Source organism: Geotrypetes seraphini, chromosome 1 (assembly GCF_902459505.1).
Source record: "Geotrypetes seraphini chromosome 1, aGeoSer1.1, whole genome shotgun sequence".
Taxonomy (NCBI): domain Eukaryota; kingdom Metazoa; phylum Chordata; class Amphibia; order Gymnophiona; family Dermophiidae; genus Geotrypetes; species Geotrypetes seraphini.
Window position 1 is genome coordinate 201548163 of NC_047084.1, and position 14253 is coordinate 201562415.

General features: G+C 41.2%; 1 protein-coding gene across 1 annotated transcript in view; it reads right to left on the minus strand.

Moving 5' to 3' along the window:
• ASAH1 (N-acylsphingosine amidohydrolase 1) overlaps positions 1 to 14253 on the minus strand; it is a 121524-nt gene that overhangs the window by 45104 nt on the left and 62167 nt on the right. Inside the window, exon 7 of the mRNA XM_033943982.1 lies at positions 9098 to 9143. Coding sequence (XP_033799873.1) covers positions 9098 to 9143 — 46 coding nt within the window. The remainder of the gene's footprint in view (positions 1 to 9097; positions 9144 to 14253) is intronic.

Genomic DNA, 14253 nt, shown 5'->3' on the forward strand with positions numbered 1-14253 from the left:
CATGGCTTGATGGATGCATTCACCGAGCCAACATTGCCTGCCTGAAATGCTAAGGTCCTTTCAAAAAAGATCTTATATCTGACTCCATTTGGTTTAGGATAAGTAAATAGGTTGGAGCTTCTTGTGATCTGTAAAATTCAAAGTGAGAAGACAAATAAATTGGAGATTCTCCTAAGATCAGCTTAAAACAAATACAGGAGAATTTAAATAATATTCTTGCCTCCAATGCCAGCCAATGTAGTAAACAAAAATATGGACTAACGTGATCATTTTTCTTTAGGCCAAATATCAATCGAACCACCATGTTCTGAATTATTCTCAATCTTCTTAAGGTCTTCTGGGTAGTTCCCAGATAAATGATGTTACAATAATCCAGAATGGGTAGGATCAATGATTGTACCAGTAGTCTAAAAGACACTGGATCAAAGTAGTTTTTAATAGTCCATAATTTCCATAATATATAGAAATATTTTTGTACTACCAGGTGTGTGTGATTGATCAAAGTCAATTGACGGTCAAGCATGATACCCAAGATTTTAATGGAATTGGTTATTGGATAGACATGTCCGTTAAGACATAATGAAGTTTCTGTTATTTTATCATTAGGACTGGCTAAAAAAAATTTTGTCTTTTCTGTATTAAGTTTCAGCCTGAAACTGATAGTCCATTGTTCTATCTGAAGTAATTTGGATATCTGATTTAGGACTTCCACAGTGAACTTGTCTAGGGAAAACAGAAGAGATATCATCAGCATAAATATGAAATTTCAAATTTAAACTCTGCAATAGATATCCAAGTGGTGAAATATAGATGTTAAATAGTGTGGGTGACAACGGGGAGCCCTGGGGCACACCACAAGGGTTGACCCAGGAGTGAGAATAATTTCCATCACTGGCACCACAGGGATAGAATATGGGGTATCCAGATTTCTCTAGGAGGATTAGGCATACCCAACTCTTCCAAATACTCCTTAGAGTATTTTGAATCAGACTCCAAAGCAATGTTGAGATCTTTACTCATTTGGCATCGGAGCTTAGTAAAGGACATCAGATCAGAAAAGGGGTGGCCCTGTTGAGGTGAAGGTGAACGAGAGCCCCTCGAAGTACCCCTCATGGCAGAGAAAAAAAATGAAGCCTCTCTGGAGTATTGATACCGAAGATCTGAATCCATAGGCAAAGATGTAGATGAATGTCCACTTCTGGAATGAATAGAAGCAGAACGTTTTCATTTTGAAGAACCAGCTGATGAAGAAAACCTCACAGGAGAAGAACTCGGCTGGTGATAATGCTGTGGCTCCACAATAGATTTCCTCAACAAAGGAGTAGGTGGTCTCGAAGAGTCTCAATAAACAAGATCTGTCTCAAGAAGATGACCTGGGCCTCAATGAATGTCTCAACAAATGATGTGAAGAGGAACTGTGCCTCGAATCACGAGGCAGTGATCGAGTCGAATCCAGCCTTGATGAAGAATGTCGAGTCGTCCTCACCCTGTGCCTCAAAGAAGGCAGTGCCTTATGTTGAGAGATAGGACTAGAAGTTGGAGATCGAGGTCGAGACACTTGTAAGGATTCAGCTCCTTGTATAGAGTGCGCAGATTGATCTCAAGACACTCTCAAGGACTCGACTCCTTGAATAGAGTGGTCAGGTTGGACTCAAGGCACTCTCAAGGATTCGACTCCTTGTAATACTGCTGAATGCTCAGGCTGGACTGCAGGAAGCAGGGTCAAGGCATGTTACCAAACTCCTGACGCAGAATAGTTTCCAACATATTCTGCAAAGCTGGCACCGAGACCACTGGAGCTGGTACAATTGGTGTGGCTATGGACTCCAAGGAAGACGACCTCGAGGAAGAGTGTTGCCTCAATTTTCATACACGCTTCTTGGGTCTCGAAGCGACCGGGCTGTTGAAATGGCCTCTGACTCATGAAGGGTTGGCTTGGATAGCTTACCTGATGGAGACACTGAGGATTACGGCCCCTCCGGAGAGGATTTAGCCGACTTTCCCATCGAGGAAGACTTCAGTGAGGTCGAGGTTGAAGTTTTGGGCCCCACAGAAGACTTCGACAGAGTCGAGGTTGAGGTCGCAATCGGGGTCGAGGCTTTAGTTGAAGAAAGATCCATACCCCCGAAGATTTTTAAGTTGAACTCGACATGTGGGTCAGTGATAGAGATCGCGCGTTAACACTAGCTACACTTCTTAAACCCTGTGACTGTCCGGGCCATGGAACGAAAGACGGCCGCGGCTAAATCTAAGCTCACAGACTGAGGCCCCGCTGTGACATTGGAACGAGCTGCCTCAGCAGGTGATTGAGGCCAACAGCGTGTCAGATTTTAAGAGAAAATGGAATATTCACGTGGGATCTATAGGGGAGTAAAAGTCAGGGAGTGGGTCATTGGTATGGGCAGACTCGATGGGCTATGGCCCTTTTCTGCCGTCAATTTCTATGTTTCTATGTAACTGGAAAAAAAAAATGCGTGTGTGATTTTATCACACAATGCAGCGACTCTGGAAAAAAACAAGAAAAAATAAACCCAAAAAAAAACAACAACACAAGCCACGGCAATGAAGAGGCACGAAAAGAACTCACGCAAAGCCTTGAAACAAGGGCTTCTCAGCTCCATGGAAAACTTAAAACTGAGGAGACACTGAGAGACGCACACCCTATGTCAGGCGGGAAAGCACTAGTGCATGCGCAGTCCGGCAGTCGCACATTTTCCAAAAGTTCTTAAAGCAAGTCTGCTTGTGAAGCTGTCCACATCGGGGCTCCGTGGATGACATTATCCATATGTTGAGAATCTAACCTAACATAAGAACATAAGCAATGCCTCCGCTGGGTCAGACCTGAGGTCCATCGTGCCCAGCAGTCCGCTCATGCGGCGGCCCTCCAGGACCTGTGAAGTAATCCTCTATCTATACCCCTCTATCCCCTTTTCCAATTGTCCAATCCTTTCTTGAACCCCAGTACTGTACTCTGCCCTATTACGCAATCTGGAAGCGCATTCCAGGTGTCCACCACACGTTGGATAAAGAAGAACTTCCTAGCATTCGTTTTGGATCTGTCCCCTTTCAACTTTTCCGAATGCCCTCTTGTTCTTTTATTATTTGAAAGTTTGGATAATCTGTCCCTCTCTACTCTATGCCCTTCATGATCTTGTAAGTCTCTATCATATCCCCCCTAAGTCTCCTCTTCTCCAGGGAAAAGAGACCCAGTTTCTCCAATCTCTCAGGGTATGAAAGGTTTTCCATCCCTTTTATCAGACGTGTCGCTCTCCTCTGAACCCTCTCAAGTAACACCATATCCTTCTTAAGGTACGGCGACCAATATTGGACGCAGTACTCCAGATGCAGACGCACCATCGCCCGATACAATGGCAGGATAACTTCTTTCGTTCTGGTAGTAATATCCTTCTTGATTATACCTTGCATTCTATTCGCTCTCTTAGTGGCCGCTGCACACTGTGCCGGCGGCTTCATTGTCATGTCCACCATTACCCCCAAATCCCTTTCTTGGGTACTCTCATTTAATAAGATCTCTCCCATCGTGTAGTTGTACCTCAGGTTTCTGCTTCCCACATGTAATACTTTACATTTCTCAACGATGAACTTCATCTGCCATCTAGTCGCCCATTCCCCTAGTTTGTTTAAGTCCCTTTGCAATTCTTCGCAGTCCTCATTAGTCCGAGCTCCACTAAATAGTTTGGTGTCATCTGCAAATTTTATTATCTCACACTTCGTCCCTGTTTCTAGATCATTTATGAATATATTGAATAGCAGTGGCCCGAGCACCGAGCCCTGCGGGACACCACTCTTGACCCTCCTCCAGTCTGAGTAGTGGCCCTTTACTCCTACCCTCTGTTTCCTTCCCGCCAACCAGCGGGAAGGAAACATTTATGTACGTCTCCTTCCACCCCATGGTTCTTCAGTTTCCGGAGTAAACGTTCATGAGGCACCTTGTCAAAGGCTTTTTGGAAATCTAGGTATATGATGTCTATGGGGTCTCCTTTGTCCATCCGTTTGTTAATTCCCTCGAAGAAGTGCAATAAGTTTGTTAGGCACAATCTCCCCTTGCAGAAACCATGTTGGCTGGTTATCAGAAGTTTGTTTCTTTTAAAATGTTAATCGATGTATTCTTTAATCAGTGCTTCCGCCATTTTCCCCGGAAACAAGGTCAGACTCACCAGTCTGTAGTTTCCCGGGTCACCTCTTGATCCCTTTTTAAAGATGGGCGTAACGTTGGCTATTTTCCACTCCTCCGGGATCACTCCTGTTTTCAGGGATAGATTGTAAATTTGCTGCAGTAGTTCCACTATTTCCTCCTTTAGTTCCTTCAGAACCCTTGGATGGATTCCATCCGGACCAGGGGATTTGTCAGTTTTTAATTTTTCTATCTGCTCGAGTATGTCTTCAAGGCTCACTTCCATGGATGTTAGTTTTTCTGCTTGATCTCCCTTGAAGATTTGCTCAGGTTCTAGTATGTTGATTGTGTCATTTGTAAATACAGATGAAAAGAACATGTTAAGTCTTTCTGCCACTTTTCTCCTCCTTCACCACTCCCTTCCTGTCTCAGTCATCCAGCTGGATCCAGGTTTCATTAAACCTCTTCAACACCTATCAAGCTCTGTCTGCAATCCTGATCGAATCACATTGGATTCCTGTTGCTCATCGCATTACCCTTTAAAATCCTACTTTTAGTTTTTAAAACACTATCTTCGAACGAACCCCAATTCATTAATAAACTACTTATTCCCCATAGTATATCACGTTCATTAAGATCCATTAATCAAAAACTCTTAACAATTCCATCACTGAAAGTTATCGGAACTCGTCGTCATGATATCTTCTCTGTAATGGCCCCACAATTATGGAACACCTTACCTCAGCATTTAAGAGAAGAAAATGACCTAAACCATTTTAAAGGCAATCTGAAGAGCTTCCTTTTTAAAGACGCCTAGTTTGTATGTCAATATGTCAAACTCATGTAATTTATTATAAATAAGCTTATGTATACACCTTTTATTTTTATTGGTAAATCGCTTAGCAAATTAAATTAAGCAATTCAATAAGTTAAAAATAAACTTGAAACTTGAATCTCACAAATTTCCATATTTTTCTAATCTCCAGTAGGAGGCGCTCTATCTTTAAAACTGATTCTGGCCCCTCTATTAATCAAATTTAATTTATCCTGACCCTCTATGGTAGTATTAACATTGGGGCAGTCGGAAGTGTCCAATATCAAAGGTGCCACATACTTCAAGCTGAATTCTGAGTCTGACTTCCTTCCCTTATCCTGCGTCTTCAAAAGTGAGTCCACAGGTAAGTGAAAGGAGTCCGGCTGGGCTGTGAAGGCCTGAGTCACCTTGGTATTTGGACACAGAGAGTCAGGACACCCCTATGCACTAACACTGTTTTTCCTGGCTGTCAAATCGCTTTTTACTTTTTCCAATTCTATCTGCATTGTATCTCGATCCTTCTGTCTGTGCTCTGAGCTCATGGAAAGGAATGTAAGTGGAGGCATTTCTGTAACTACCTCTGCCATGCTCTCTATTTCCTGTGTGTGGTTTTTTTTCTTGTATTGGGATGCTCCCTCAGCACGCCACCTCCTAGCTTCTGATACTGAAATAATTTGAGCTGGCTGGGTCTTCCACACAGACCCAATCCTGAGCAGTAAAGTATAAAAAGGGTAGCTTTAGGGTCCTCCGAAAACAACAGAAGGTGTTTAGTAATCTCAGGGGATAATAATTAAATACTCTTATTCATTCGCTAGTCATTTCATGTCTAGGCTATAGCAATGCATTATATAAAGGCATCACTAAGAAAGAAAAATAACGCCTCCAAATTATTCAAAATACTGCCATTAAAATTATTTCAACTTAAAAGCTCGAAAATTTGATCATGCCACACTACTTTTGATTAACTCCCATTGGCTTCCCATAGATCATTGAATTACTTATAAAATAATGTTACTGATACATAAAACCATAGCTTCCGGTCTACCTGATTTCATCAACAGGTTATTAATCCCCCAAAACCCCCATCGCACATTACGTCGTTCTTATCAAAACCTGTTATCCATTCCCTCTTTAAGACACATTGGCACCATGCGTACTAATATCTTTTCTGTGACGGCCCCTACTATCTAGAACTCAGCACCAAATTATATAAGAGAAATTTTATCACTTGATAATTTTAAAAGTAGCTTGAAGGACTTTCTTTTTAAAGACGCATTTGGATCACGGACTGTAATGGAACTTTGCTCCTTGCTTTTCTTATTCATTTTAATCTTTTCTACAAAGTGCTAGATTATTTATTTTTTGTTCCCTCCCTTTTGTTTTGATCCTTCTCCCTCTCTTTTTCATTACACAAATGTTTTTCATTTTGTTTCGGTAAGTTAATGTTCGTCTATGTGTATGACTGTTTTAATAATTATAATTAGATTTTTTTTAATGTATGCCTTTCTACTCTTTGTTTTTATATATTATGTAAAACCGCTCTGAACCTTGACAAGGCGGTATATCAAATCCCCAAACAAACCTGAAACCTAAAACTGAATTTTTTTTCTTTCTGGCGACACAGCACAAGAAACGGCAAAAATTTAAACTTATAAGCAGTGCAAACGTATATGGGAAAGGATTGGTGACAGAGAGATGTGAGCTGGAAGGAGAGTGTCACACACATGGGCAACATAAGCCTTACAAGTCTCATCTTTGACCCATTACAAAAACAATATAGCAATGTGCGATGCTCGCTTACCTTACCTATAAGCGAGATACATTAATAATATACAATATAATCTTCTACTCTATAAAATCTTATCTAAGCAATAGAAGAGAAAAGCACATGCAAAGAGTGGTACAGACGACAGAGTGGGCAATAAATAATTTCATTCTTCCCGAAAGAATGGCAGCTGCTTATTTTTGCAGCGGGAGCTTCCCGAAAACTCCACATATATAAATAGGCTTCCCAAAAGCCTTACTTAAAGGTTTGGAACAGGACGCCAATACCAGTGAGTATTAAAGAACAGAAAAAATTCAGAAATACTCACAAGATATTGGTGATGTCCAGTCCATCCCGGACACAAGCCCCCAACTGAAGCGAACGGGGTCCGTTTCTTGGTCCCAAAACCGCCCTGCCCACACCCTGTCGTCTGGGTACAGATATCCGAAGGCATTCCCCTTAGAAAGAAAGGATACGCAGACAGTGTTCTAAAGAGATTGCCTAATCTTTTATTAGTTTACATCCAGCTTTATACCTTTTTTTTTTGTACAAGGGTTAGTGGTAACCAACACAGGAAAAGGGGGTTGGACAAGAGAGGGGAGTGTGTGGACGAGCAGGATATGTGCTTCATTGTTTAAATCTAAAGGTGTTAAAGCTTCCCTTATCTCTCTCAACCGGTACATGGAAGTGGGGGGGGGGGGGGTCGAACCTCCATTGTCTCAAACAGTAAACTTCATTAACAAGATTAAATGGCCTTTTCCCAGGACATCAAGAGAACAAACACACACACTGTCTGTGTTTGAGCACCTCCAGCACAGACAGAGACAAAAAACTTATAAGATATATGTGTCCTTTCAGTCATCACATCGACATCTGCGCATGCTGAAGGCCCTTCAGATATGGCCCCCAAGCTTAGGGAAAACAAGACGAGGTTTGTGTGGGGGCGGAGAGGAGGAAAGGTGCCAACGCTGGAAGTGACAATCCCTGGCGGTACACCCGGAATCTCGCCATGGAACACAGTTTATGATTCACTGGGCTAAGCACTAGAAGTGGAGCTGCTTAATTAAGTGTTGCTCTTGTACTGGTGGCCAGGAATTACATCTGCAACAACACTTATCCTCCCTTATTGCTTGAATGTGTCTCTAAACATACCAAAATCTTATTAAACTTCAAGGAACAGAAAACTCAAAACCTTGAACAAAGTTTACCATAAATCAGTGGTTCCCAAACCAATGGCTAGATGCACTAATATCAACAATCCTCAAACGATCGCCGCTAAACTGGTTTTTACCGATTTAGCGACGACTGGATTTGCCAACCCGATGTGGAAAACAGCTCACCATGTGGTTTTCTGCAGGATCTCTTTCTCCTATCCAGCCATGCAAATAAGCTCATTAATATTGAAATGCCATGTAAACTAGCAGAGCAATTGATGCTCTAATATGGCTTCCCTATGCACAAAAATAGTGATCACTGAACGATCTGAAAAAAGTGACTGGTCAAGACCACTTGCTTACCTGTCTTAGCAATAGCTCAGCCCTTTTATTTTAATGGGCAAAGATTCTGTGTGTGTTACATACACATAGTCTGTCTCATTAAAAAAAAAAGAAAAAAGCCCCCCCCCCCAACTGAAGATGCCCCCCCCCCAGTGAAAAGAGATGAAGCTGAAAGAGAAATGCTTCAGTGTTACAGTAATAATAATATTGTTTGATTAAGCATTACTGGCAAACGCTAAAGTTTTAAAATAGATGTATGTCCAGTTGCTACTTCCTGTAAGATTGGAAATAGAGGAGTCCTAGAGCAGGTCATTGTATCTTAAGAGAACATGTCACCCCCTCTATTATTGACGAGGGTCAAATTTTTTTAAAATAACAAAACCATGTGATAGCTAAGTCATTACTGTTGCTAGGGAAAATTACTAATGAAATAAGATTAACAAGAAACCATGTTACTTGAAACTAACCAAAAGAACATTGCTGGAGTTATGCAATTTAATCACTGAACCTTAATGAAGCAATTGTAATTCAACTGAAGACATACCAACTATATATATATGTTTAATTATTTCCTTAAGCAATAACCCCAATAAAAAAATGGCCAGTGACTTGTAATTTGGGGAAATTCTTGGTTGGTACCCTACCAATTTGTAGGACACCAAGAACTTCCAAGGCCTTGAATGATTAAACTACACTTTTGTGTCTAGCAATTATTTCCTTGGACTCCTCCAGAGATGGAAGGACTGAGGGGTTTGAAACTTCTTCATGTATTTATTCAGAGCAAACAGTTCCAGGGTGGCAAATAGGAAGGCTTAACTGGATAGCCCATAAACATTACTTATTCCTGGAGGTAATGAACACTCAACATGATAGCAGGAGATACGTACCCAAGAAATAATCCAAAATCCAAGTTTCTGGCATGAAACAACCTCCCTGGCAAAAAAAGAGAAAAAACAAAACCCAACATACTTTATATATGATTTTTTGCAGTTTTCACCAAAATGTTACAGCTAAAAGTACTTCCCACACATTAAAAAAAAAAAAAGTCTTCATTTTCTGCAGGTCAAATATCAAGCAGAAAACTGCTCAAATGGTTAAAGTTTTCTAGTTCGCTCATCAGTAAGGTAATTCTTATCTTATGTTGTTATGATCTCACTTTTATATTTTGCTTGGAAGCATTTGGGGGGTGGGGTTCCCAATAAAAAAAATATTGAGGACTACCCAACATAGTTTACACAATAAGATGACAACAAAGGGCAAAAACCTCTCTTCCTTCTGGAGGATTGGTATCCTACCATATCAAAATGATCAAATGCTATCCCTATGCTGTAATTTTTAAAACAAATCCCATTTTTTCAGAACACTTTCATCTGGAGAGTGGAGTTAGACAAGGATGTCCATTATCTCCTTTGCTTTTTGATATTGTATTGGAACCCTTGCTATTGGCTATTCAACAGGCAGAGGAGATACAGGGTTATTCCTTATGCAGGTCAGGAATATAAGGTCTCTGCATATGCAGATGATATTTTGCTTCATTTGAGGAATCCTGAATCTACCATCCCACATTTACTAGATTTGATTAATAGATTTGGAAAATTTTCTGGATAAAAAATAAAATGGAGTAAATCAGAGGTTCTTCCGCTAAACGTTCACTGTCCAAAAGGATTATTTGACACATTCCCTTTTCTTTGGAAGGAAGAGGGTATAAATTATTTAGGCATTTGGATTCAGAAAACATTGGAAGAGACAATGAAAGTAAATGAAAGATCCTTATTGCTAAAGGTCTCAGAAATGTGTGAGCAATAGAACCCTTTACATATGTCTTGGTGGGGGAGAGTTCAAACGGTTAAAATGATGATCTTGCCTGTGGTTTGTTACCAAATGGGTATGTTGCCATTTTATTTTCAGGGATCATTTTATAAGATATTAAATAGTATTCTTACTAAATTTATTTGGCTGGGTAAAACTGCTCGAATTGCTTTAGCATCTTTAGTATCTTGGGAAATGAAGACACATCCCCTCATCCCATTCACACCTATTCCTCTTGGCACAGACCAACCAAACTAACCAAATCAACAAACTCCCACCAACTCCAAAAAAACACTACCCAGAACAAGGCCCACTTCAAATCCCAGCGATAAACACCACCCGTAAACCCCACAAACCATACAGGAACAAGACCAATAACAGAAACCTAAAAAAATCTAACACATTCTGAAATTCCAACCCCAACCAGCTACGAAAACATTAAGGGATACTATCTTATACCCGCTCCGTAAGAAACAACACACACATAATAAATGACTGGATATTGCAAACAAAGCCAGACTTCCTGTTTCTGACAGAAACATGGATGGTCTCTGACACAGATATTATCATGAAAGAAATCCTACCACAGGGATACAAAATACTCCCACTATCAAGAAGCTGGGGAAAAGGAGGCGGTCTAGCGATCATACTAAAAGTATCCTTTGATCACATCAAAACAGATTTCAAAACCTCATAAAACCTAGAAATACTAACTTGCAAAATCACTAACGCCCAACTAGAAGAATCACTAACTACAACTCTTTTTTATATCCCACCCAAAAAATGGTCAATCGCCAGAGAAGAATTTTTCAAATTCCTAACCATAAATACCCTAAAAGGATCATACAATCTACTTCTGGGAGACATAAACATACATCTAGAACAAAAGGAAAAGCCAGAAGTAACTGAAATCGCCAACTTCCTAATGTCACTCGATTTTCCAACTCCAGACACAGAGATAATCCATGAAAAAAGGACACAAACTAGACATGATTACTTTCTCTCACAAAGAAACCCTAGACCCCAAAATACAATACTATACAGGGACCTGGGAAAAATGCATGTGGTCAGACCACTATATTGGCAACTTCGACCTAAGCTGGCAAAAATAGAAATTCTCAACTGAAATACAAAAGCAAAAATACAAAAACAATAACCAGTCGTGGTACTATAAACCCAACAGAATTCTGGGCTCACTATGAGCTATGTCCCACAACCACCGAAAAGCTAGTTACAGTTTGCTCAAGCAGAAATAGGAATTTGTGTCAAAAGGCCACGGACAGCACTTTCAAATAAAAAATGCATTTTAAAATGTGAGAGGGTGTTTTGACTAGAGTGAGAAGTAAAGGATATCCCAGACCACGGAGGCCTGACTGGAGCTGTGGAGCCCTGGCCAACTGCCCTGTTTGCCCCGCCACCACCACCAGCCCTGAACTACTACAAATAGTCTGGTAACTAACCAAGTTAAATCAACACACCCTGGAGAGTGCTGTCTCATTATGTTTTCAACTCCAGGAACCTGACTGGTCCATAGTAATTTAAAATACTGTACAATATGGAAACTCCCCTCTGCCTCCCCCCCCCCCCCACATTTATAGAACAGCAGCAATGCTAAATTTTATAGAACAGTGCCTCCCATCTCGCCTTTTGCGTTTTGGTTTCTTGGGGGGCAGGGGGTAGTATTTCAGGGGGGGAGAAAAAGTTCTCTAGCGTCCCTTCAGACCGGTCCAGACACATGGGTTGTGCACTTCTACCAGCAGGTGGAGACTGAAAATTCTTGACTTTAAGTTAGCTACTAATAGGCTGCAACATCCCCTTTGGAGTCTGTCTACTAGGCAACTAAGACTATGTACAGATCACTATAGTTTTAAGAAGATGTTGAAAACCAAGCTGTTTGTAGACGCATACTTTTGATTTGTTTTTCCTAACATTGTCTGGGTATTTTGTTAACTCCTTATCAAATACGTTATTGAAGAATTTGTAGGCCTTATTATTTTGAAGAGTGATCTGTATTGTTGTTTGTTTTTGCTTTATGTATGTTTATAGTCAAATATATTTTATTGAGCAAACAAGACTGCAACAAAGCAACGATACAAGGAACAAAAAACAGCTCAACAGTGTATAGAATACCCCCCCAAAGAACCCCCACCCCCGCCCCTATTCCAACTCAAGTAACCCACCCCCACTCCCAGGTCCTCCATCCAAATACACAGCAGCAAAGGAATAGAAAAGAAAATCAATGCACCAATCAAAACAAAAGGAATCACAAAACAAGAATCAACAGTTAAACACTCGGCTACGAGCCAGAGGACTCAAGGTAGTCCAAAAAGGTTCCCAAGTACGTTGAAAAATGCAGCCTGGGAGAGAAGAAAGATCTTTCACATCCCTTCTCTCCCACATCAGGAGAGAAATCATTCGGCATCGCCAGAGGGAATAGTCCTGAGCATCAGCCTCAAGCCATTTCAACAAAATGCATTTCAGAGCAATCATGACAGTCCACTTGAGGAAATTTGCAACTCCCTTCGAGCGAAGAAAGTAATGAGGAACAGTCCCAAATAAAAGCAAAGGGGAGCTGCAAATGGTGATATGCCAAATGCTCTCCACAAAAGCAAAGATAGCAGTCCAGAAAAGTTGAACCTTAGGGCAAGACCAAAATGTGTGTCCCAAGCCCGCTTCCGGAGCCTGGCAATGAAGGCAGGCAGCAGTAAGACGAAAGTGGAACAAATAAGCCCTTTTAGGAGAGATGTATAAACGAAAAATTACATTACATTACATTAGTGATTTCTATTCCGCTTGTGCCTTGCGGTTCTAAGCGGATTACAAATTAGTAGTCTGGACATTTCCAGGAACGTTACAGTACAAAGGATCATGTATATAGCAAGTTACAATTGATAGTCTGGACATTTCCAGGAGAATTACAAAGCAAAGAGTAAGTATATAATAGGTTACAGTGATGAATAATAATACATTCGGGAAACAGTAGTGAGTTGTACAATGTTGTTCCCAAAAGGTAGTATATTTACGAAAGGCAGGCAGTCGATGGACAGCCTGCAGGAGTACATCAGAGTGCAATTCAACAGCAAGATCGCGAGACCAAGCATCTCGCAACCGAGAATGGTCAAACAGAGGATTCATCCTTCAAATGGCGATGATGGAACTTAAGGGGGACCGGAAGTTGGGAACCAATGGTAAAAGCTGTGGACAACAGTTCTTGACAGGAGGCTTGCAAAGAACCAGAAGGTAAAGAAGAAATGTAATGGTGTATTTGCATATAAGCAAAATAGTCAGTAGGCGAGAGGTCAAAGTCTTTGCGCAACTGAGCAAAGGATTTAAGGGTTTCATCATCATCGACCAAATGAAATACATATTGAATACCCTTCGTTTCCCACCGAGCAAAACTCGGCCCATCAATCCTAGGCAAGAAAGAACTATTAAAGCAGATAGGCAGGAAGGGAGAGACAAAAGGAGAAAGAGCGTGAAATTTACAGACCCAACGCCAAACCTTCCGCAAGGGTCGGTGCAGTAGTTTCACAGAAAGAGAGTCAGGTTCAAGAGAAGGAATGGAATGAAGATAGGCACTAAAATGAGTAGAATGAAAACAGGAAAGTTCCAAAGAAGTGTTGGTGAACGCTGAAGTACCCCTGAAAAGGTCATTAATATGGCGCATGCCACAACCAACTGTTAAATATCGAAGGTTCAATAATCCCAAGCCACCCCTGTACCAGGGAGTCGCCGCCCGTTTATAAGACAAACGAGGCCTCCTCCCAACCCAAAGAAATCTCTGAACCAAGCGTTTCAATCGTCGCTCATCACGGGACGTCAAACAAAAAGAGGAAGGACCTGAAAAACGTAAAGCCAACAGGGGATGAGGAGCATATTATACAGGTGCACTCGACCCAGAAGCGAGAAGGGGAGAGTTTCCCAAATGTGTAATTTATTCTGAAGGGCCTGGAACAGCGGTGCAACGTTTAATCGATACAGACTAGATAAGTCCAGTGGAATGGTAACCCCCAAGTATCGCAAAGTGGAGTCAGCCCAATGAAGAGGAAAATCACCCCTCCACGTTGCTCGTAACTCTGGCGGAAAAGGCAGGGCCAAGGACTTATCTAAATTGAGGGACAGACCCGAATAAAAGCCAAATTCAGAAATAAGGTCCAATGCCACCGGAAGAGAGTCTTCAGGCCGAGTAAGAATCAAAAACATGTCGTCTGCATACGCCAGGGTCTTAAGCTCA